The following is a 22,857-nucleotide window of genomic DNA, read 5'->3' as shown; positions in this document are numbered from 1 at the left end:
CGACGTCATGATGAAAAACGAGACACGATGATAGAGTCTAGACGTAGACTGATCGACTGCTTAGAATTATACTTAAGATGCTGGAATAGAGCCACGATTCTCTTATACATGGGACACTCAGTTTGAGAATGCTTGCGAAGTAGGTATATAGAGAAAGACAGTAGATGCTTGGATTGTTCAAAATGAGACACTAGTGAAAGATGACGTGCACCGAGGCAGATGACCACGTCAACTCGGACAAATGCTTTCTGTTCCTGTAGTGAACGCTGTGTTACCGGCATTTGTGGGTCTTCAGGGCAGAATTGAGAATTACTATTAACTTAGTTATCTTGTTTGAACGTAGCCAAGCTCCAGCCAACTAACTATAAGCATTCCGTGACCAGCAAAGTCACCATTCTTTGTCACGTCTAAAGAAAAGCAGTCTCGTGGTCTGATACAGGGGACTCTGGGATGCTTGGTTCTGTCGTCGCTTTTCCTGCACTCCCTCCGTTCTGACCAGCCTACAATTATACTTCAATGAGCATTAAGCCGTGAGGAACTGTGTGCTAGGCGAACATACCTTTATACTACCACGAGTACCGAGACGACTGGGCGCTTCTATATCGGTCTGAGAACCCCTCGATACACTGGGCTTAATATTCCGAAGAGCCTCAATGAAATGCTGGGCTTTAAGATGAAGTTTGGTCGGAGTCTTGATTGCGCTACCGGGTGAGTGCGAGGATGCTTCATCCATAGCAAAGTGCAACGCAGCTTGTCTGCAGAGTGACCGCAAGTCTGAGCCAGATAGGCCGGCTGTTTGACGTGCGAGAGCCTTTAGGCTGACTTCAGGGTCGGTGTCTGGTCTCTTAAGGAATGTCTGCAGAATCGTGAGTCTTTCCTTCTCGCCGGGCAGCTTTGTCATAACCTTATTAGGGAATCGCTGCAGGAAAGCTTCGTCTAAATCTGTAAGCCGGCTGGTCGCGCAGAGAATGAAGGTTGCATCTTGACTCCGGGATAGTGCATCCACTTCCTGGAGGAATTGAGCCAGGGCCGTTCGTCGCCAGGACTGATCGTCAGCGGAGCGACGGTGAAACAAGGCATCGACTTCGTCAATGAACAAAATACAAGGGGATAGCTTCTTTGCTAGTGTGAACGCGGCATGAATTGCTTTTTCTGCATCCCCCGCAATATCACTCACGATGTCTGCTGGTTTGATCCAAAGCATGGTCGCTTTGAATTCGTTGGCGATAGCACGAGCTAGATGGGTCTTCCCAGTGCCAGGAGGTCCGTGAAGTAAGACTCCTGTAGCTCTTGGTTCTTCCAGAAGTGTCTCAGAGAAACCGTCAATCTGGGTTCTCAACAAGCGCACCAAGTGTTTTATGTGGTCTTTCACATTTTGCTCCAGAATGATATCGTCAAAGGTTACTTTCCGAATTGCTGCTACCCGTTTAGCCTAGGGTCGGAAACTGAGAATAGACGTACTTACCTGGATCGGCAATGCATTTCAGAAGCCCTAGCTCGAACTTGTTGCAATTCTTCCTGATTGCATCAACCTTTCCGGTGAAGCTGGGCTCCTCAACTTCCATAAGCCCATTTTTGGGGGGTTCTGGTGGCGGCGGTTCCTCACTATTAAGACGCCGTAAGACTTCAAAGATGTCACTAAGTTCCAGTGCCCCTTTGATGCAAACCCGACCCAAAATTTGGCAAGCGATCAGCGTGTAGTCCATATCATCATGGAAGTTAATTAGCAAAGTATCTGGTATATCCAAGTGTACGGCATCGGATAGCAACTCGGAACCAAAGCCTTTTGGCAGCCTTTCTCGTATAGACCCCTTCAATTTTCTAAATCTGCTCGCAATTTCACGCTGTTTCTTCTCCGTTTCTGATGCAATCCTGTGATTGGGTGACTTTGGATCATCGAACCAAACAATAAAAGAAGGTACGATGTTGAGTTGCCGTCGGGAGTCATGGTTCATATCGCTGACGATAAGCAATACAAGCTCATTATTCCTCCAACGTTCCATGATGGCATTCATAAAATTGCCCAAGATTCGGTAGGAGATACAATCAATCTCATAAGAGTTGCGAATGTGGAGTATAACTGGAGCACCTTGTTTCGGAGCCATGCTGTGAGAATCACATGGCAAGAACTTCTGTTCAATCTTCGCCAAAGGAGCATTCAAAATAGACTTTATTGAACACTGACTCCGTAGACTCTGCCCGTCTCCGAACTGATATTTGATCATCCGATCTCTATCATCAATTATGGCGTAATCAGTGTCGTTGTTGTCATCACTGAGACCAATATCTGAACCGGCATGCTCTACCATCTCATCAGGGAATATTGATTGCTTATCCTCATCCCGACACATGGAATCTGCACGGATGGAGCGGTCATCGCGATGCTGAGCGGATTGGTCTTGTTGATGAAATTCACGAGCAAGCTTATACAGATCTTCGGGCCCTGCTGAGATGCAGGATGCACCCATATCTCCTGCTAGGTGATCTATAATGGCTGTCGCGCAGGCAGAACTTCCAACTTCCACAGCCATGCAAGGCCATATGCCGCATCGCTTCACTTTAGGAAATGAAGTCTTGCTGAGTAGAGCAGCAGTAGCAAGGTCATAAAGTTCCGCGTACCGCTTTTCTTGGAACACATACTCATCCACGGCTTTCGTTTGGTCCTTGTCGTCCTCATTCTTGCTTCTACCGACTCCGTCAGTATCCGTACAGGGACTTGCTTCCTCATCCCCTTGAGCACTAAGGTTACTATATCTAAGTAGGCGTATTCCTGTCCGATGTTCTGACTTGGTTTTGACATTCTCAGCTACAAACCAGGCGGGAAGCGCATACGGATGCTGACGGTGCAGTGCTTGGTATAGTCAATCATGGTGGACCTCAAGACGCCAACAGAAAGGCCTAAACAAGGTTCGCACTAGGAAAGGAAATGGTGTTTAAGCTTACCTCTACCTTCATTGTCCATCGTGGATGGTATCACAGTCAGGTCCTTATTTGAGCCGCAATCTAATGCGAAGAGTTGCACATTGCGGAAGACTTCATTCCAAGGATATTTTATGGTTTATCTAGACTTATACGAGAGAATGACATGTCTGTCATTGCGAGAGGCGATTAATGCCTGTTTTAAACAATTTTGGGGCTGCTGCCCCTTGCTGCTGCATCACATTCGTATGAATCATGCGGTGGTATTCGCGACAGTCGATACGTGAAGCAATCCGAGACGGCTTGTCAATATATGCATAGGCTCGATACCATGCCTGCAATCGAGCTGATTTGGCTTAAGCTATAATGTTAATTAATTGTATCTCACGACATCTCGCCGAACAACGACCAATTCGCCAGAGATCCAGGGAATGACATTGCCAGACTTCTGCAGCATTCCCGACCCTGAATGTCACATACCTATGGTGGGGGGCACGACGAATATCAACGGTTCAGTCCACACACATAATTGCGAGTTTGCACCAATTCACCACGACAGTCGAATCACAACATTGTAAGATCGAATTTGGATGACCATGCCGGTCTTGGGATGAAAGGATTCGATATTAGTGCCTTTGAGGCTTCCACTCCATATATTGGATACTTAGTGATCTTAAATAGCGTGTCTGTTCAACCGCATAACTCCTGCGGAATGGTATGGACTTCTTCAGAACCAGTAGCAATTCGCACTCAGCATCCCACGAGTCAGCGTCCATAGTTGGGAGGCCAATGAGCATGCCCCAGTATGACTGAGCACCTGGACATTAAATAGAGCGCATGCCGCACCTTTCAAAACACTCCCGAGAAGCTATAACACACAAGCTATGATCTCTCCGTCTTGACATGTAGAGGGAACTAGGTGTAGATAGATGGATCGCGAGATCGAGACAATAGAGAGTAGTTGCTGGAGCCTTCGATGAGCCAGGCATCAATCAGGCAGCGAACCAGGTCAGCCACCGATGACATATGACGACGCTCGGCACCGCCACCGGCGATAAGTGATATTCGCTTCTACGCCTCTACTTAATACAAACCAATATGAAGCTCAGTGTTTAGCTCCAAGTGTTTAGCTCTCCAAAAATACCGCTTCTTCATTAGTCAAATTGGAAACCCTCCATCTTTATATCGACAAGCGCAAAGTATTGAGCAATCAACATGGTGATCGGCCTCCTAGCAATTACCGCCATCCCCACCGTCACCGGCGTGGCCATGGGGGTGAGTGAACAGCGCAAAGCAAATGAGAGGAAGAATGACGAGCGACGTATGGCAAAAATCAATATCGATGTCGCACCACCACCGAACGAGGAACCTGACGATGAGGTCCATGGGTTACGGGTGGTGCTGAGGGACTTTAAGGTACGATTGGCATTGTCGCTGCGATATAGTTCTTGCTCCTCTTGTTTTGTATTTAAGTGAGTCTGACTAGCTGACTGATTATGTCGACTTGACAGGTTTATCTTGATGATCCTGTTCCCTCGAAGCGAAAAATACCCTCACATACCGCGGCAGCGTTCTATATTGAGTACCCGGAGCCGGAACATACAAAGCACCTTAAGCGGGGCTTAGGATTAGCGACCACCATTTCAGATAACCCGCCGATGTTGGGTTGGATATACGCAGATAGCTACACACATGAAATGAAATATGGGAACCGGTCATCGAGTTGCGATCATGTCGTTGGGCCGTGGGATTGGGAGGATGAGGAGACCACGGTGACACTGGAGGAGAACAGGCAGTTTGTGGCCGTGCAGGAAGATGATGGCTCCTGGGCGCTATACTACGATCGCGATGGAGATGATTTGGAGGGTGTGTTGGAGGAACAGGGCAAATTGGATAATGATTTCCAGCCCTTGCGATTAAAGCGGAGCCTGATTGAACAGCCTGTACAAAAAACAAAAAATGATAATTCATGATCTATATTGAAATGCTGGATTGGGGAATCGTAAGGTAGACTTTTCATATTCGTACAGAAACACCAACGCATCCATAGGAACCTAGTCCTCGAGTCCTTGCCAGCCCTGATTGTCGTCGTCACTGCCAGAGTCTGCGCCTGGCTTTGGTTGAGATTTCCTATTGCGGCTGGCTGAGATGAGAGCCTTCTTCTTGTTCTCCTGGCGTCGCTCGTAACCACTCTTGGTGCTAATTCTCGTCTTCTTGTCGTCTTTGGTGCCTTGGGTCTGCCTGGCCTTGACGCCGTGCTTCTTGAGCTCCTCCTTCTTCTTCTTGCTGAGGTCCGGAAGAGCGTCTAGCAGCCACTTCTGTACAGACTTCTCCTCATCTGTACCCCGTAGCTTCTCGCTGACGTCAATTACATTGGCAATGCTCTTGACATAAGGGATATCCTCCTTGGTGTAGTATGTGACTGCAATGCCACCTTCACGGCCAGCTCTGCCCGTCCGTCCAACACGGTGGACGTAGACAGCAGCGGAGTTCGGGATGTCGTAGTTAACAACCCCGTTAATGCCTCTGAAGTCAACGCCACGGGCCAAAAGATCCGTGGTGACCAGAATCCAGATTTCACCTTTCCGGAATTGCTTCATGATCTCGGAACGTTGGCCGTCTGATAACTCAGAGTGGAGGACAGCTATACGTGACGAGCCACCCGCCTCGGGAGGGATATCGTAGCGCAGTTCTGAATGCAACGCAACCGCTCTGGGAATCGTCTGAGTAAAGATCAAGAAAGGTGGGCGTAAACGAATGTCCGTAGATGATGCTGCGGCGGGGTGCAGAAGCTGCCGCAGACCGAGCAACTTTCCTTGCTCAGTGGCAGCATAAACCAGCTTGTGCTTGATATTTGGAATAGCAGAGTCCTTGAGGCCAACCACCAGACGGAGTAGCGGATAAGACTTGGTCTCGCTTAGAGTATCTTTCCGCTCCTTGATCGTTGACTTAGCGAGGTCTTCGACATTTGATCCCATCGTCGCTGACCAGAGACTTGCTCGAAGCTCAGGATGCGTGCAGGAGCGCCAGATGTCAAGTGTTTGGTCGCGGAACAGAGGATCCAGGAGAACATCCGCCTCATCCAGAACCACATTTCTCACAAGAGGGAGAGTCGCCAACGGTTTTGTCCGGTTTGCAGAAAGCGCGTTAACAAGAAGCAATGGTGTTGTTACAAGGATGTCGCTCTTGGTAACCGGCGCCTTTCCTTTGCTGTTCTTTGCTGTGGCCTTTTCATCATCTTCAGAGCCCGACGATTCCGAATCATCTTCATCCAGGACGTCTTTGCTATCGTCTTCATCATCACGCTCTACCACACGCATGCCCTTCTTCATCAAAGTGATCTTCACACCAGTTCCCAAAGCTAACTTTCGGCCTTCGTTGACGATTTGGCTAGCAAGCTCTTTCGTCGGAGCAATTACAACAGACAAGATGCCCCGTTCCTCTGGCTTTTCGTGATGGTGCCGGACAATCTTGTTAATCACCGGGATCATAAATGATAGCGTCTTGCCACTTCCTGTAGGCGCAACGACCAGTAGATCCGGTTCGGTGCTCTTTTCAGTGCCCGACTTCTGCGGCACTGATTGGTCTCCGAGCAAAAGAGGAAGACTTCCTAGTTGAACTTCAGTAGGGACCGTAAAGCCTTGCTCAGCAATATTTTCCGCGAGACGTCGGGAAATATTGTACTTCGTGCGCAGCTGTTTAAAGGAGACCAAGGGCTCCGGAAACAACCGCCGGGCCTTCTTCTGCTCTTTCTTAGTGAGAGTCTGAGCGGGCTCCTCTTCCTGCTGCTTTCTCTTCTTCTTTTTCTTCTTAGATTCCTCTTTCTGAGGCTGAGTGGGCTGAAGTTCTTCAAAATCACGCATATCAGTGACCTTGATCTTGTGAGAGTTCAAGATCGTCCGGCGCTCAACTTCATCCATCGAATCATCGCCTTCGGAGTCAGATGCATCTTTCTGCTCGGAAGGTCCATCTTCATCCTTTTTCGATGGGGCACTGGCCGCAGACCGTTTACCTGAACCGAAGAAATCTAGATCGCCAGCATTGCCATCTTCTGCATCTGAATCACCTGCAGCTTGCGTGCGCTTTCTCTTTTTCCCAGAAGCATTTGACTCCAGAAGCTTTTCGGCCTCTGCGTCACGGAAAAGCTGGGGGTTCTCGGCCTTGCCTTTGGAAGGCAGTGTCGAAGACAGGGAATTGCCAGCCTTGAACTTGGTGGACCTTGTCAATAACTTAAACGCATCCATTTCGTTAAATATACGGACTATCAGTCCATGCGACTAAGTAATTTAGGTGGACACGAGCGTCCGAGTCCTAGCGATCGCGAGCTTGATTCTGATGGTTGTTGAGTAGTCGGACTTAATGAGGGAAAAGTTTCGATGCTGAAATTCTTTACCGCACGGGCCAATCAGAAGCAAGTAACCCTCACCTCCATCAAACGGATAATTCTCGAAGCTCTCAATAATTTAAGTCCGAAATACCAAATCGTCTGGCCTAACGCTCTCTTGCTATGCATTCCGGGACTAGATAATATTTCAATGATGAAATTTGAAGTTCTTGTGCTTCAGATCTAATTTGTTGTTGTATCCTACTGACAACTAAAGCAGATACCGAGTCATTGATCGTGACCACGGCCAACTCTTAAGAGTAGACCGATCGAACTTTGTAACATAAAACATAAAAGACAGTCATAGCTCTGAGTTATGATCATCAGTCACTTAAGGCAGTGCCGTGTCAATAGCAGAATGGCTGCCATGGTCTACAACATCCTCCCTAAAGCAGCCAGAATTTCCAACCAAATAGTCGTCCCCACGCATGATCCTAAGTCTAAGACAACAAGAATGAGACGTACCCAATTGCTCGTATCGCACAACTCAGACAACAGTTTATTCCATCGTCTATCATACAATAGTACAGCACACAAAGGAAAACGGGAAAGGGAAGGAAGACAGGCTAAGTCACGAGTGCTTGGTATTTATCTAATGGTGTCCGTGGTGCTCAGGCTGTCCCTTGTAGCCAACGATGTTCATCCGACCAATGATCTCGCCGACGGTGAAGAAACCAACGATCTCCGCAGCGGTGACACCAGCAAGAGCGATCTCCTTCTTGTTGGCGGTACGAACGCGGGCGATGATGTTCGAGGGAGCGAAGCTGGAGTTCTTGAAGGCGGCAGGGTTACGGAAGGCGTTGGTCAGAGGCTGGAAGTAAGCCTGGAAGGTGGCCATGTTGCTGTGATCCGCATTAGTTGACAAGGGTCACGGTTCGTTAAGGTTAGCTGTGAGCGCTTACGGAGGAGTCATGTTCTGGCCACGGAAGACCAGCTTAGCAAGCTCGATTCCAACCTTCGAGTAGTAGACGGTAGGGGGTATCATGGCTGCATTGACACGGCAGATGATTAGCAATGCTCCGAAAGATATGACAGAAATCCGGGGATGGCTCCACTCAAGGAGTGATTCCACGACATGACGGCATCCAGCAATACCACCATCATAGTACCATCCCAATGGGTATTCGAAGGGGTAATTCAAAGCAAATATCATGGAGCGTCCGCTTACAATCGACAAAGGCGATGACTTTTCCGGTCCTTCCACCGACCTTCCTGAGGGCGCTACCGAGACCCTGGGCGGCGTTGGCGATGGCGGGACCAGCCGTCGAAGAGACGCGAGAAAGACCCTCAGACGCCTTCGAGGCAGCAGAGGAAGCAGTCTCACCAGCCTTGGAAGCGGCTTCGGAGGTCGAAGAAGCGTACCTGACCGCAGACCTGCGGGTCAGGAACTGCGATTGCCGAAGCACGGCACGGGACGCCGTGGCGGGCATCTTGAAGACCACTGGAGGAGATAAAACGCTAAAAGGAAAGAATGACTCTGAAAAGTCGCAGGTGGAGGACAGTAGAGTCCAATGGCGGTAGGGTCAAGAGCCGGTGACACTGGATCGTCGCGCAATTGCAGGACCAGAATTGAGATTTGAAGTTCGGGAAGTTCAGGGAAGAGCCTCCACTTCCGTGTCACGTGCACTCGCACTCATGCTTTGTTTATCGGCGGCCCTCACATCAACTCGATCTTTGCAAATCCAACACACTTGGCTATTGCAATCTTCCATTTATCTAGACTGCCAATCGTGCATTGATGCTACAGCTACACTAAGCAGGTCATTCTTCGTGGTCAGTGGTGTACTCACAACATCCGAGACTTCCGTTCTGCCGAATGACCGTGCTTATCACTTTGCAATCGACAATGTCGATTCGAAGTGGCTACGACAATATAGACACACTTTGTCCACCATCTACGAAAGCGCTTCCGTGCTATACGGGAGATTTTATAGGCGTCTGATTGACCTTTTGTGTCATATCGCACCCATATAAACCTCTTCCCTAACGTTATACCTTGACAGCCAACGAATCAGTCATGTCACCTATGTCCAGCCTCCGAGCGCCATTATACAAGCCAGAGAGTATGGGAGAATGCATAGCGGAACCCGCTTTCTGGGCACAGATCGAGAGGACCAGTCTGTAGTTTCCCATTGCAGCACTCGTCGCGGTTAAGTGGAAAGTCTGCTGAATTTTGAACACTTCAGATGCTCTAGCGTATATAATCACCTGCAAATATCGCTACGTACGGGTATGGGCCGGCATCAAAACTTGACAATGACATGAACACTTGATTAATACGGAGTGCCACGTATTTCTCCGACGAAGGACAGTTCCTGGCGGCGATTATGCCGAGAGATGACATACTAATCATAGGAAAGATAGTTATCGTTATGAGCTTGTTAATATTCTTCGTATTGCACATCGTCTTGAGCTATCGATATATGATCCCCAGCTGCCTGTAACCCATGGCGTCATTTACCAATCTGAGCAAAAGTAGCCTACTGCTCTGACAAAGCTTTGGCGATGCTACATTTCATGTTCGCTTGGTTGCATCGAGTAGCAGCAAATAGTTTACTGTCTCTTAGGAGCCAACTTCGTAGTCAATGGATAAACAACGATCATTCAATGGGCTATCTATTCTGACAGCTTCTCTACAAAATAGCATACTCTCCTCGAGTATAAGCCTTTCACTCGGTCGTCTGCGTACAAGCCGCTGGAAAATAGCGACCTAACAGACAATCTACCGATACGGAATGGTTGAAACAGAAGTACATTTTGCTGTCACCCCAACACAAGTACGAGACGTTGTATGTACTGAACCACTTCCAGCTCTGATGTATTACCATGCCTTAAATCCTCCTGTCACCGATTACGGCAGCGTCTCGGCTTCTCTATGACGAGGCCAAGCCTTTAAAGTCCCTCTTGCCAGGAGATAAAATCTAATGCGATATCGACTTCTGATATTTACTGCTGAAATAATGGTATGTCAACCTAGCTTAGGTCCACGGGCTGTGCCTAAGGTGCCTCAACGGGTGTAGTGAATACAGAGATGATAGTACTGGGTAGGAGAACTCAAACTCTCTTTTCCAATGGCAAGGGACCCCAGTATCTGGCTCAATTGCCGGGTTCCACAGCTTTCAAATGGAGCCATCAGACTACGGGTCGTCGACGATCTTCGAACAAATAGAAGTTCTCTGGCCCAATTTTTCTCTTGATGACCCTGTCGTTGCTGGGGAGGAGATGCTAGGCCAGTTTAATCAATTCAATAAGTACCTGAAGGCGCGTGCTGAGGCATTGAAGTAGCATTTGGAATTTTATAGTGGTGAAGAAGAGAATGATATATATTTTAGTAGGGTTTGCAGCTCTGCGAGTTGTTGTTCATGGTTTACAACTAGTATACTAAAGTATACGTGAACCATGATAGTACCAACACTTGCGGGTTCAAAAAATTTTGAGGATCTTCGCACGTAGTCTGATTTCAGCCTACCAAACTCATTGGGGGGATAGTCCTCCTCCTGTAGAGTGCGCTGCCGCAAACCAGGAGCATTTGTACTCACGTCGACTGCTACTAGAGCGGAGATCCTAGTACTATACTAAGTCGTACTTGGGCAAATTGCTCTCCACTACGTTATCAGGAACGGTTCGAATGCAATTTCCCTGGAGATGGGAGACCAATCAGCAAATAGGCCAAGCACATGTTTCTACATATTAGGAAGCACGAGTGCGCATATTTGGGCAATATTGTGATAGTAGTATGGACTCTAGACCGAAGCAGCCCTGGTGCGGGACTTCCTGATCAAGAGAAGTGAAAAGATAGACCGTGGGACTGATTAATGTCCCAGGTAACGATCCGCAATGTGACTGATTGCTCTAGCCGACCCATAAATCCGTAGTCTAATTTTAAATGTACTGTGGACTTATAGGGGTCAAAATTTGTTGTCTAGTGTCGGTCTCAGCCTCCTGGGTTCAACGCATGGCTTCTGATCTGCTGATGAGACCCAAAGGTGGAACGATCCATGGAAGGATTTCTGGTAGGAATGGTTGGTGTTCCTGATATAGTCACGTGAAAAGTCTATTGTCGGAGATCCACTTGATATTTGCCGCTTAGTCATGAGGCGCCACCACTTCATGATTTCTTCACATTTCGCGTGTCGCGCCACGACGCAATCAAAAGTGGCTTTGCATTCGCAATGCGCCCTAATCGTGCGACTGGGGCGACACCTACATCATCTCCGGCAGGAGAGCCCAGTTGAGGCTAATTTTACTGCGTGGCGCAGAATCTTTGCTGTGTGTACCCAAAACCAAGCCTTCAGAGCCGGATCAAGCTTTATCCTCCATGCCACATCAATAAGGTTCTGGCAGCTGAGATTAGGATGATCTCTTCGCCAGCCCACAGAAAAATGTCCGGTTGATCTCCCCTGCTATTTTTCATCGGCGGAAAATTGAGTTGCTCTATTGATTCTGGGTCCGCTCTGTCGTCGGCACCACTCCGTGATGTTCACAATGTATCAGTCTCTCGAGGCATACAGACAGGCTCAATCCCACCCACAACCTGATTATGCACACATACCTAGTCCAGCCCTCTCTACTCTGTACCAGACAAGCAATGGCAAGGCGCATCCAAGATGCTTGCTGTTGGACACTAAATTGTCTGCCTAACAAGTGTATACGTAACGCCCATCGAAGCTAAGATCAGTGGGTCTCCACATCGTAGACCATGGTCCAATTCTGGAATCAGAATTCAGGAAGACAACTCACTTGATTGGGCTATCTAACTCTTCATAGTATGGCTCGTTTCATGGACGTCGACGCTGAATGGATAGCCTTACATAGCTTTGGGCCCCATCTACCTGCTGTCCTTTGCTTCTTAAGCCAGGTCTTCCCCTACGTTTGTTGTCTTTTTCTTGCATTGCATTTCTGCATTTCAAACAAACATAATCTTAATTAAAGACCAAATCCACAATGTTCGGCGACAGTATTTTCAGCTGGTTCAAGTCCTCCAAACAGGAGTCGGCCCCCGAGGCCACCTGGGACCCCAACACTGTCACAATGGCCCAGCCCCAGAGCCCTGCCGCTCCAACAACTGAGGGTGTCGTTACCGGTCAACCTGTATGATTTCAGCCTGGCCCTAAGCTTTCGTTGTCTCATGATGCTGACATGAAAAATCCAGACCCCAAACAACAACATGGACATGAGCCTTCGTGGTGGTGGTCCTCCCCCTGGACCTGGCGGTGACGAGTAAGTAACTACTACTTGAACCCTGAACTACAATATAGTTTTTAGACTGTAACTGACCATGCATCTTCAATAGTTGCTGCTGCTGTCTCGACTGCTTCTGCTGCTGCGGTGACTGCTGTGGTCCCGACGGTCCCCCTGGTGGCCCCGGTGGCCCTGGCGGTCCGGGTGGTCCTGGTGGTCCTGGTGGCCCCGGTGGTTGGTAAAGAATACCAACGTCTACGATCATGTTTTCCTTCCTTCTTATCGTTTTACTCGCCACGTTCGAACTTGATACCACTATACTGAATGTGATGTTGTGGCGCAATGGATAAGCGGGAGCTTGTTTGCCGGACGAAGGCCTTGTCAATGGTAGATAGGCTCTGTGTCATGGTTGTTTTGTATGATACTATGTTCTTATTGGTTATGTTATATGCAAAGCTCTTTCAAACTATATGATCGATCATCACTGGGAGAACGTAGTATCGTCCTTGCGGCTTGGAAAGTAATTGATGAAGATTGTATAAAAGTCTAAAGGTTGCATATGAAATGAATCCCGCAGCACTTATGCATGAATGCATGTGACATTGTCATAAAGACTGTGGAATCATTTTCCTATCTCTGCCAAGTTCAACAATTATGTGAGCCTTACGTGCATTTCTAAAGAGCCAAATATCCTGCATACTAGCTCCCCCGTAGCGCAGGGCCGAGTATGGGCTTCGATAAGCTTACTCTCACCTAAATAGGAATATGACGCGATGTGTTGGATTCCGTGGTACATGACCGACCTTGTACGGGTATCTAGGTGGGTTATAGTTATCCAGTAAAGTTTTTATGTTTTGCCAAAGTACGTAAGATCCTAGCAACGAAAGATAAGTACTATATTCTGGTTCCTACTGTGAAACTATAGGATTCTAGAGTGGTAGGTAAAGCGAAACAAACGCTCCTCCGTTAGACTTCCGTAAATGATATCCTTGCAGGTAAATGAACCATAATAACCTGGCTAACAACATAATGTCCACGATAACAGTAAGGTGCATCGAACGCGCAACTGAGATCTACCAATAGAAGAAAATTATTTACTATCCATCCAACATTGGCACTTGGCAACCATTGCTCCCTTCCGCGGACGTTTACCAAGATATTCGATATCATAGGTGGCTGGCTGCCAGCCCTTGCCGCCTATCAAGCACAAACATTCCAATCATGTCAGGCCCAATCCAAGTAATGATCATCTTTCACTCTCAACCAACCAGCAACCATTGATGTATAGAATTATTGTTAATGATATCTCACCGCAAGAAGCAAGAACAAATAATGATCGCCGATGGAGATCCTCTGGGAGAGTAATAAATAGTGGCGAGTAGGACGAGATACGTGGTTGCAGCTAGCCAGCGAGCAGGATCTGACCGGTGCACAACAGACACAGGGAATCCTACTCTTCACAAATCATGCGTTTCTTCAGCGTTTTTGTTGCAGCTACTCTGGCCTCATTGGCCATCGCACATCCAGGGCCTCATAAAAAGGCCACGAGAGCCGAGATCTCCCGTCGACAGGAACTCTCTGCTCGTTGCGCCCAGCATGCCGGCGAATACAACGCAAAGAGACGGAAGAGGGCACTTGAGAAGCGACAGAGTGATACGACGATCGAAGCCACAACAGAATCACCTTACTATAAGACAATTCAGAATGACACCTGCGTGCTGACTCCCGAAGTGACGGCTGGTCCTTTTTGGTGGGCACAGTCCCAGACACTACGTCAAGATATGAGTGAGGATCAGCCCGGCGTGCCTCTAATCCTCGATGTCGGTGTGCTGGACATGGCGACATGTGAGCCTCTGGAAGGGGTACTAGTGGATCTTTGGCACTGCAATGCAACAGGCAAATATTCTAGTTTTACCGCATTGCCTATGAACGAGGACAAAAATGCTGTACTGCAGAGCCTTAACCTTACGTGGTTTGAGCCGGGGCAGTCGGATATTCATACCGGTAATGAGACTTGGTTGCGGGGCATGTGGCCGACGGATAGTATGGGATGATGGAGATGAGGACTATTTTTCCAGGTCAGTTGCATAACTTGATCCTTTTCCTTTGATTTCTCGCATACTGATATTAATCTGGCTACGTATAGGCTATTACTACGGAAGAGCAATCCACATCCATGTGCAAGTGCATACTGACTGGGTGGCAAGAGAAAATGGCACACTTGCCAGTGGGAAGACCGTGAGCACGGGGCAATTCTTCTTTGACGAGGGACTTTCACAGGAGATTACATCAATCCCACCGTACTCGGATGTGACAGGGATCGAGAGACTCGTTAATGGTTTGGATGATACGTTCCATAATGAGAATACCGATGGGTATAATGCGATAGTGTCAGTAATTCCTATCGATGGGGATGACTTCAAGAATGGGATGCTTGGCTATATTACAGTGGGTGTGGATACAGAGGCTGTTGAGGACGTGTTCCCGGTGTGATTGATCGGAGTCTGCCGAGGACAGGCGCAGGTGGGATTGGGCAGCCTATACTAGCTCTGCCGTTGATGAGAATAACAGATATGATAATGCTCTATAGAATCTCTTTTTGGAAAGCCTAGCACGAATGATAGACAGATCTAGCTTTTACTCAGGTATGCGAGTCATAAGCGAACTAGTGATCATCGTACTATTGGTATCAGCTTAAGGACAGGGATTGATTTAACTTCTTCCAGAATGATCTGGGAAGCTCCACTGCTGGTTCGTCTTATGCTTTGAATCATTGCATGATTTAGCCATACTACCATGTCAAAAAACTGACGAGATATCCTTTTCTTGTTATTGTTAACAGGACAGTAGACCAATCTAAAACACACGCCTCTCGGTTGAATTCGAGAGGACATATCAGAAGCTGAGAATGGAAATACTCTCATAAAACATGGAAGGGCTTGGGACACCCGCTGTAAGGCTGAACATTTCACCTGATCCTTTAACGGTACCTAAAACTTAGTCGAGTCCCATGAACCAAGTAACTCGTCTTTACCCGATTGCACTATACAGCATGTCAGTCTGCAGCTCCAAATGTGATAGGATCACATAGGTTGCCAATGCTCTCGACAACAGTTCCACTTTCATGGACATCATTGCAGCAACAATATTATACCCGCAATATAACCGTAACTCCGATTTCTGGACGACCTTGCATAAAAGGGATAAACGAAGAGGTGGTGGTGGATACGGCATCCCGTAATGCTCCACCACTAGGTGGAGGATCCAAGTCCCGCCCACCGGAGAATTGCCACACCGGGTAATAAGTGACTTGAAGTGCTCTTCTGGGCCAACAATCCGAAACGAGGTCAAAGCCGTGACTTGCCGGTGTAAAATATGGGAGAGAATGACTATTTAAGAGATTATGTCTGGGGTGGCAGAAGAGGGACTAAGAATAGACCGATCAAATAACCTTGTCTGAATGATTTAACCGAGAGGAGATGCTACCGTACCTCTTGGACTGGATCGGAGAACGACTGGCATTGTATCATGTAGAACTATTGCAGCAGGGATGGCTGCATTGTATAGATTGAATGTGACAATAGTCTTCTGCTGCTTGGCTTCCTTGACAGGCTCTCCAATATTCCATCACTTCCAGTTATTCTTGTTCCTCTACCCCCGGCTTTGCACTGGGGGAACAGAACCGACTCCGATAAGACGGAGATAAGAGGCCCCGCCGGATTTCACGAAGAGCATGAGTTCCTGGCACTTGAGCAAGCCCATTGCAAAGAAGGCTGCCGAGAAAGTTCTCTAGGCAAGCCACTGTTTCTCTAAAGCTTACCTGTGCACCAAGCTCGTGTTTATAAGCACGCTATCAAGGGTAGCAGTGCGACATCCTGGCTCAAGGATGGTCTTTGGAATGCGACCGCCGGGCAGTCTGGCCCAATGGGGAGAAATTGATGCCCCAGACCGAACCCCGCGCTTCGAGGGGCCACCGGGTAAATGCCCTTCTTAGCTCTATCCACTTATTGAACCATCAGTAAGCCCATGTTGGCCCCGTCGTGTTACTGCTATTTGGCAAAGCTCCTATCGGTGGCGAAGGAATCAGCTACTTGCAGCCTCTCACGTTGGAGAAAAGATCATCCCTGAGCTTTTTTTTTCTTCCTTCTCCCCTTCAACCGTGGAGGGGTAGACCGCTGTTACGAAATACTTAAGCCCGGTAGATCCTCTTTCCGCTTGCTACCCATCCTGCTCATCCCTTGCGTTCGCCTCTTGCGATTCTTCCCGTCCTCCCCTTTAGATCGTCCCCTTCATTCGATTAGGTCATCATGGCTACCGCAACTGTTCTCGAGAAGGCGAACATTGGCGTTTTCACAAACACCAAGCATGACTTGTGGGTCGCTGACGCGAAGCCCACGCTCGAGGAGGTCAAGAACGGCCAAGGATTGCAGCCTGGTGAGGTTACAATTGAGGTTCGCAGCACCGGAATCTGCGGGTATGTCTTCCGTTCCTCTTGCGATTGGCTTCGTATTCCCTGGCTAAAGATTGGTCATCGCATCCAGGTCCGACGTGCACTTCTGGCATGCAGGCTGCATTGGGCCTATGATCGTCACAGGAGACCACATCCTGGGTCACGAGTCGGCGGGTCAGGTGGTGGCTGTTGCGCCCGATGTCACCTCCCTCAAGCCTGGCGACCGTGTCGCCGTCGAGCCTAACATCATCTGCAACGCTTGTGAACCCTGCCTGACTGGTCGCTACAATGGCTGTGAAAATGTTCAGTTCCTCTCCACCCCTCCTGTCGACGGACTGCTGCGTCGCTATGTCAACCACCCCGCTATTTGGTGCCACAAGATTGGTGATATGAGTTATGAAGATGGTGCGCTCTTGGAACCTCTGAGTGTTTCTCTGGCGGGTATTGAACGTAGTGGCCTTCGCTTGGGTGACCCATGCCTAGTCACTGGTGCTGGCCCCATTGGTCTCATCACCCTGTTGAGTGCTCGTGCTGCTGGAGCTAGCCCTATCGTCATTACCGACATCGACGAGGGGCGGCTGGAATTCGCCAAGTCGCTGGTCCCTGACGTTCGCACCTACAAGGTGCAGATTGGCCTCTCTGCTGAGCAGAATGCTGAAGGTATCATCAACGTCTTCAACGATGGGCAAGGCTCGGGCCCCGGCGCTTTGAGGCCTCGCATTGCGATGGAGTGCACTGGTGTGGAGAGCAGTGTTGCTTCGGCGATTTGGAGTGTCAAGTTCGGCGGCAAGGTCTTCGTCATTGGTGTCGGAAAGAACGAGATGACCGTTCCTTTCATGCGCCTCAGTACTTGGGAGATTGACCTCCAGTACCAGTACCGGTACTGCAACACTTGGCCTCGCGCGATCCGCTTGGTGAGGAACGGTGTTATTGACTTGAAGAAGCTTGTGACACACCGGTTCCTCTTGGAGGATGCGATCAAGGCCTTCGAGACGGCTGCCAACCCCAAGACGGGAGCCATCAAGGTTCAAATCATGAGCTCCGAAGACGATGTGAAGGCTGCTTCCGCTGGTCAGAAGATTTAAACAGTCGTACATTCGTGAGCACATGCCTCCACTGCTTTATTTTGGGTGACTGGTCACCTTGGATACCTTTCGCATTCATGACACATATTTTTCATGACATTTTGATGGATGGTTTATCATGTAACGTTCCCCTTTTTTATGACGTTGTTAGAGATCCCTGCTGGTTGGAGGCATAGAGATGCACGTAGAATTCTATTCCTTCATTTTTGACTCTCACAACATCTGCATTCGACATATCGCAGGTAGAGAAGCTGTCTCTCATCGCATTGACAAGCCTCTGCATAGAATGAAGCGGCAGAGTAACCCAGAGCTGCAGATTGACTGAACACTTTGTCTTAACGCATCTGCACACTTCCCCCAGGTCCCCAAGCTTCTGCCAGGGTACCCGGCCTGCTGGAGGAGTGAATATGCACACCTCGAGTGCCACGTTAATTAGTACGATGTGGTCAATACCTTATGCCACCTCATTGCTTAATGCTTGCAGCACTGGCAGTAAGCGACCGCCTCTTGACAGGTCAGAGCCACCTATCAGCTACAACTACGTATCAGCAGACCGGATCCGTTGCATCCGACGCTTTGTCTGACTCTTGTGCGGTTTTTGAGTGACCAGAAATATTTACTTTGGTCCATCTTCTTTGAGTGAGATCTGATCCTGATCCTTTGAATGTCTCAGTTTGTTTGTTTGCGGGGCGTCAGGCGGGGCACGTGGTGGGGAGAGTGAGGAGAGCCACCATCACTGTCACTTCCTCGATTCCATCTCCATACTACTATTCGCTACCGAAGCTTACCTGCATAAAATTTGGAGCCAATCATCCAGCCAGGGCATTACCGAGAGATATACCGATCAGACGTGGTCTAGAGTCTAGGCTGCTGTACGAGATTCAATGGACGAGAATCGGTGTAAGTGACCTGATGTTATTTGGTCCCTGCATCAGCCCCAAGCCGATAGCGGCGAAGATCCCCGATAATTGACCGAGATGGGACGACCTTAGACTCACATTGTCTTCTTTAGGCAATCGTCTCCACGTTTCTCGGCTCTTCTATCCTATGAATATTGCTTTTTGTTTTTCCTCATAGAACTGCTCGGCTCATCCCGCCTCTTTGTCAGATACATTCCTTGGCTTCGCTGATTGAATCTGCGGGGTCCGGTCATACCGCGCAACGCCACATTATGCACTTCGGCCAACGCGCCATGCATTCAATGTCATCAGTCCGTGCCCAAACACATATAAGCCGCTGGGACCACCCAGCTGGGATATGAAGTCACGGCTTGCTGTAATCCGGGGTGATCCCAGAGCCAACATCATAATGTTGGGGTCTTTGCTTTTACTCTTACCCCTTGTGGGCGCTGCTGTCATTGGACCCAGGGCAAACAGTCAGAGTTGCCCAGGGTATAAGGCGTCCAACGTCCAAAAGCAGGCTAGGTCACTGACTGCGGATCTGACTCTAGCTGGTACGCCTTGTAATAGCTATGGCAAGGATTTGGAAGACCTCAAGCTGCTTGTGGAATATCAGACTGGTGAGTGTTGGCTTGCGTGAATCAAGGGTTCCTGACTAAATGCTTGCTCAGATGAACGGTTACATGTTATGATCTACGATGCCGACGAGGAAGTCTATCAAGTTCCTGAATCAGTCCTTCCTCGCGTGGGTAGTGACGAGGACTCTGAGGACAGTGTTTTGGAATTTGACTATGTGGAAGAACCGTTTTCATTCACCATCTCCAAGGGAGATGAGGTCCTGTTTGACTCTTCGGCATCCCCACTAGTTTTTCAGTCGCAATATGTGAACCTTCGCACCTGGTTGCCCGATGATCCTTATGTGTATGGTCTCGGAGAGCATTCTGACCCTATGCGCTTGCCAACATACAATTACACGCGGACCCTTTGGAACCGCGACGCGTATGGCACTCCAAACAACACCAACTTGTACGGTAGTCATCCTGTCTACTATGATCACCGTGGAAAGTCCGGAACTTATGGAGTCTTCCTGCTGAACTCTAATGGTATGGACATCAAGATCAACCAAACGACAGATGGAAAGCAGTACTTGGAATACAATCTTCTCGGCGGTGTTCTGGACTTCTACTTCTTCTACGGAGAAGATCCTAAGCAAGCGAGCATGGAATACTCAAAGATTGTCGGTCTCCCGGCAATGCAGAGTTACTGGACTTTCGGCGTATGCCCCCCCAATCCCCTAGTCCCATAACAGTCCGAATTGTATGCTGACTCTTCAGTTCCATCAATGCCGTTATGGATACCGCGATGTGTATGAACTTGCCGAGGTGGTCTACAACTACAGCCAGGCAAAGATTCCTCTGGAGACGATGTGGACAGATATCGACTACATGGACAAGAGGAGGGTGTTCACCCTTGATCCTCAAAGGTTCCCGCTCGAAAAGATGCGGGAGTTGGTAACCTACCTGCACAATCATGATCAGCATTACATTGTCATGGTTGACCCGGCTGTGAGCGTAAGCAGTGAGTAACTTGACGATTTCCCATCCTTGCAACTTTCAGCTAATAGGTACTTTCTAGATAACACGGCATATCTCACCGGCGTGAGAGACAATGTTTTCCTTCACAATCAGAACGGTAGCCTATACGAGGGTAAGTATATACACATCTCATCTCTCTCAACAGGAGCTAAACTATACAGGTGCTGTTTGGCCTGGTGTCACTGTTTTCCCAGACTGGTTCAATGAGGGTACTCAGGATTACTGGACTGCGCAATTTCAACAGTTCTTTGATCCCAAGTCCGGAGTCGATATTGACGCCCTGTGGATTGACATGAATGAAGCCTCCAATTTCTGCCCTTATCCTTGTCTTGACCCAGCGGCATATGCGATCTCCGCCGACCTCCCACCGGCAGCACCATCTGTTCGGCCAAGCAGCCCGATCCCACTACCTGGATTCCCCGCGGACTTTCAGCCTTCGTCTAAGCGATCTGTTAAAAGAGCGCAAGGAGATAAAGGGAAGAAGGTTGGGCTGCCCAATCGCAACCTCACTGACCCGCCCTACACCATTCGGAATGCCGCAGGTGTCCTTAGTATGAGCACTATCGAGACGGATCTCATTCATGCGGGTGAAGGGTATGCCGAGTATGATACTCACAATCTCTATGGAACAAGTAAGTCTTTCATATATTTGCAGAGATGATTTGCCATTGACAGGGTTAGTGATGAGCTCTGCTTCCCGCACGGCTATGCAGGCCCGCCGTCCCGATGTGAGGCCTTTGGTCATCACTCGCAGTACGTTTGCAGGCGCTGGAGCACACGTAGGACACTGGTAAGTTTACCGATAGTCTTCGCTAGCACATCACTGATTCGTACAGGCTGGGCGACAACCTTAGCGATTGGGTTCACTACCGGATCTCCATCGCGCAGATCCTCTCCTTCGCGTCCATGTTCCAGATTCCAATGGTCGGGGCTGACGTGTGTGGGTTTGGTAGCAACACGACGGAGGAATTGTGTGCCCGATGGGCGTCACTTGGTGCCTTCTATACTTTCTACCGCAATCATAACGAGCTGGGCGACATATCGCAAGAGTTCTACCGCTGGCCTACGGTTGCCGAATCCGCCCGTAAGGCCATTGACATCCGGTACAAGCTCCTCGATTACATCTACACTGCTCTTCACCGGCAAAGCCAGACCGGCGAGCCATTCCTGCAGCCTCAATTCTACCTGTACCCCGAGGATTCGAGAACCTTTGCGAACGACCGGCAGTTCTTCTACGGTGACGCCCTTCTTGTTAGCCCCGTGTTGAATGAGGGATCCACCTCAGTCGACGCATACTTCCCTGACGACATTTTCTACGATTGGTACACAGGGGCAGTGGTGCGTGGGCACGGAGAAAACATCACGCTCAGCAACATCAACATCACCCACATCCCTCTGCACATCCGCGGTGGAAATATCATACCTGTCAGGACATCCAGCGGCATGACGACCACTGAGGTTCGTAAGCAGGGCTTCGAGCTGATCATCGCGCCAGACTTGGATGACACCGCATCGGGCAGTCTGTATTTGGATGATGGGGACTCGTTGAACCCGTCATCTGTGACAGAGCTCGAGTTCACGTACAGCAAAGGGGAGTTGCACGTGGAGGGTACATTCGGACAGAAGGCCGTCCCCAAGGTGGAGAAATGTACCTTGCTGGGGAAGTCAGCGCAGACTTTCAAGGGCTTTGCCCTCGATGCGCCGGTGAACTTTAAGCTGAAGTAGTTAGCATATCGAGTTGGAGTTCAGATGAGAGGGGGTAAAAAGTAGTTAGTGTCTCAGGTACCAGATCGCTTACATAGTGCCCTTACTGCTAATTAAGATGATTGACATATCTCAATAAGCATAAACTCTGCCGCAGCATACAGCAAGCACGTAGCCAGGGGACAGGCAGGAAAGCCAGTGGCAGGGGATCAAGGGATAGGATAAGGGATACACACCAAGGCAGTAAGCATTCAAGCCGCGCCACCACAAAGATACTGTCCAATCCTCTCCAGAGGAAGAAATGACCGCATAATACGCATCAAGCCATCAACATTTACTCGCCACACCACAATCTCATAACTCACCCACCCAACCCAACCTGCTACATAACACATGTACCACAGTCAATACATACATACCATGTGCCAGCCGCCATGCCTCGAACCCGCCACGCAAGGGATACAGACAATCATCAAACAAGGACGGGAGGCAGGCAGGACGCGTCTACATACTACGCACGTACCTTGCAACATCCGTCTATCCCTACTACACGAGTCAATCCTTATTTCCGGGGTTATTCAAATACCTAACGGGATCACCTCACTAGCTAGTAGGATTTCACCATCCACTTCGGTTCCTC

General features: G+C 48.9%; 9 protein-coding genes across 9 annotated transcripts; 6 read left to right on the top strand and 3 right to left on the bottom strand.

Moving 5' to 3' along the window:
* Positions 1 to 194: 194 nt before the first annotated feature.
* On the bottom strand, positions 195 to 3,214 carry BDQ94DRAFT_34889 (ATP-binding protein). The gene is made up of 4 exons (XM_026775553.1): positions 2,944 to 3,214; positions 1,466 to 2,851; positions 560 to 1,416; positions 195 to 500 (listed from the first exon to the last, which is right to left on the bottom strand). The coding sequence occupies exons 1-4, from the start codon at positions 2,960 to 2,962 to the stop codon at positions 408 to 410; spliced, it is 2,355 nt and encodes a 784-aa protein (XP_026626383.1). The 5' UTR covers positions 2,963 to 3,214; the 3' UTR covers positions 195 to 407.
* Positions 3,215 to 3,985: 771 nt separating this feature from the next.
* On the top strand, positions 3,986 to 4,908 carry BDQ94DRAFT_144004 (uncharacterized protein). The gene is made up of 2 exons (XM_026766369.1): positions 3,986 to 4,335; positions 4,431 to 4,908. Exons 1-2 carry the CDS (start codon positions 4,135 to 4,137, stop codon positions 4,890 to 4,892), a joined length of 663 nt encoding a protein of 220 aa, XP_026626382.1. The 5' UTR covers positions 3,986 to 4,134; the 3' UTR covers positions 4,893 to 4,908.
* On the bottom strand, positions 4,894 to 6,609 carry rok1 (RNA-dependent ATPase ROK1). Its single transcript, XM_026766368.1, has one exon. It carries the CDS (start codon positions 6,408 to 6,410, stop codon positions 4,974 to 4,976), a length of 1,437 nt encoding a protein of 478 aa, XP_026626381.1. The 5' UTR covers positions 6,411 to 6,609; the 3' UTR covers positions 4,894 to 4,973.
* An 809-nt stretch (positions 6,610 to 7,418) lies between these two features.
* On the bottom strand, positions 7,419 to 8,859 carry BDQ94DRAFT_144001 (F1F0 ATP synthase subunit g). Its single transcript, XM_026766367.1, has 3 exons — positions 8,472 to 8,859; positions 8,206 to 8,290; positions 7,419 to 8,145 (listed from the first exon to the last, which is right to left on the bottom strand). The coding sequence occupies exons 1-3, from the start codon at positions 8,731 to 8,733 to the stop codon at positions 7,896 to 7,898; spliced, it is 597 nt and encodes a 198-aa protein (XP_026626380.1). The 5' UTR covers positions 8,734 to 8,859; the 3' UTR covers positions 7,419 to 7,895.
* A 3,344-nt stretch (positions 8,860 to 12,203) lies between these two features.
* BDQ94DRAFT_143997 (uncharacterized protein) lies at positions 12,204 to 12,975 on the top strand. Its single transcript, XM_026766366.1, has 3 exons — positions 12,204 to 12,394; positions 12,456 to 12,523; positions 12,597 to 12,975. The coding sequence occupies exons 1-3, from the start codon at positions 12,248 to 12,250 to the stop codon at positions 12,724 to 12,726; spliced, it is 345 nt and encodes a 114-aa protein (XP_026626379.1). The 5' UTR covers positions 12,204 to 12,247; the 3' UTR covers positions 12,727 to 12,975.
* Positions 12,976 to 13,950: 975 nt separating this feature from the next.
* Positions 13,951 to 14,977, top strand: BDQ94DRAFT_170517 (Intradiol ring-cleavage dioxygenase; the record flags this gene model as incomplete). Its single annotated transcript, XM_026771504.1, has 2 exons — positions 13,951 to 14,527; positions 14,631 to 14,977. 2 exons carry the CDS (start codon positions 13,951 to 13,953, stop codon positions 14,975 to 14,977), a joined length of 924 nt encoding a protein of 307 aa, XP_026626378.1.
* Positions 14,978 to 15,989: 1,012 nt separating this feature from the next.
* On the top strand, positions 15,990 to 16,302 carry BDQ94DRAFT_143995 (uncharacterized protein). Its single transcript, XM_026766365.1, has one exon. The coding sequence runs from the start codon at positions 16,035 to 16,037 to the stop codon at positions 16,188 to 16,190; it is 156 nt and encodes a 51-aa protein (XP_026626377.1). The 5' UTR covers positions 15,990 to 16,034; the 3' UTR covers positions 16,191 to 16,302.
* Positions 16,303 to 16,316: 14 nt separating this feature from the next.
* Positions 16,317 to 18,319, top strand: BDQ94DRAFT_34853 (NAD(P)-dependent alcohol dehydrogenase). Its single transcript, XM_026775552.1, has 2 exons — positions 16,317 to 16,958; positions 17,026 to 18,319. Exons 1-2 carry the CDS (start codon positions 16,792 to 16,794, stop codon positions 18,017 to 18,019), a joined length of 1,161 nt encoding a protein of 386 aa, XP_026626376.1. The 5' UTR covers positions 16,317 to 16,791; the 3' UTR covers positions 18,020 to 18,319.
* A 957-nt stretch (positions 18,320 to 19,276) lies between these two features.
* On the top strand, positions 19,277 to 22,346 carry agdC (putative alpha-glucosidase; the record flags this gene model as incomplete). Its single annotated transcript, XM_026773221.1, has 7 exons — positions 19,277 to 19,538; positions 19,590 to 20,194; positions 20,253 to 20,496; positions 20,554 to 20,625; positions 20,675 to 21,145; positions 21,195 to 21,303; positions 21,350 to 22,346. The coding sequence occupies 7 exons, from the start codon at positions 19,277 to 19,279 to the stop codon at positions 22,236 to 22,238; spliced, it is 2,652 nt and encodes an 883-aa protein (XP_026626375.1). The 3' UTR covers positions 22,239 to 22,346.
* Positions 22,347 to 22,857: the final 511 nt, after the last annotated feature.

This window comes from Aspergillus welwitschiae (assembly GCF_003344945.1).
Source record: "Aspergillus welwitschiae strain CBS 139.54b unplaced genomic scaffold BDQ94scaffold_16, whole genome shotgun sequence".
Taxonomy (NCBI): Eukaryota; Fungi; Ascomycota; class Eurotiomycetes; order Eurotiales; family Aspergillaceae; genus Aspergillus; species Aspergillus welwitschiae.
This window is presented reverse-complemented; position numbering and strand designations above follow the sequence as displayed.

Coding starts and splice junctions, on each gene's coding strand:
- BDQ94DRAFT_34889 (XM_026775553.1), bottom strand. Junction 1,417..1,465: donor GAAATGCATTGCCGATCCAG/GTAAGTACGTCT, acceptor AACGGGTAGCAG/CAATTCGGAAAGTAACCTTT. Junction 501..559: donor GTACTCGTGGTAGTATAAAG/GTATGTTCGCCT, acceptor GTATAATTGTAG/GCTGGTCAGAACGGAGGGAG.
- BDQ94DRAFT_144004 (XM_026766369.1), top strand. CDS start 4,135: ATGGTGATCGGCCTCCTAGCAATTACCGCCATCCCCACCGTCACCGGC. Junction 4,336..4,430: donor TGGTGCTGAGGGACTTTAAG/GTACGATTGGCA, acceptor TCGACTTGACAG/GTTTATCTTGATGATCCTGT.
- rok1 (XM_026766368.1), bottom strand. CDS start 6,410: ATGATCCCGGTGATTAACAAGATTGTCCGGCACCATCACGAAAAGCCA.
- BDQ94DRAFT_144001 (XM_026766367.1), bottom strand. CDS start 8,733: ATGCCCGCCACGGCGTCCCGTGCCGTGCTTCGGCAATCGCAGTTCCTG. Junction 8,291..8,471: donor AGTCATCGCCTTTGTCGATT/GTAAGCGGACGC, acceptor GTGTCAATGCAG/CCATGATACCCCCTACCGTC. Junction 8,146..8,205: donor GGCCAGAACATGACTCCTCC/GTAAGCGCTCAC, acceptor TGCGGATCACAG/CAACATGGCCACCTTCCAGG.
- BDQ94DRAFT_143997 (XM_026766366.1), top strand. CDS start 12,248: ATGTTCGGCGACAGTATTTTCAGCTGGTTCAAGTCCTCCAAACAGGAG. Junction 12,395..12,455: donor GTGTCGTTACCGGTCAACCT/GTATGATTTCAG, acceptor TGAAAAATCCAG/ACCCCAAACAACAACATGGA. Junction 12,524..12,596: donor CCTGGACCTGGCGGTGACGA/GTAAGTAACTAC, acceptor CATCTTCAATAG/TTGCTGCTGCTGTCTCGACT.
- BDQ94DRAFT_143995 (XM_026766365.1), top strand. CDS start 16,035: ATGGCTGCATTGTATAGATTGAATGTGACAATAGTCTTCTGCTGCTTG.
- BDQ94DRAFT_34853 (XM_026775552.1), top strand. CDS start 16,792: ATGGCTACCGCAACTGTTCTCGAGAAGGCGAACATTGGCGTTTTCACA. Junction 16,959..17,025: donor CGCAGCACCGGAATCTGCGG/GTATGTCTTCCG, acceptor CATCGCATCCAG/GTCCGACGTGCACTTCTGGC.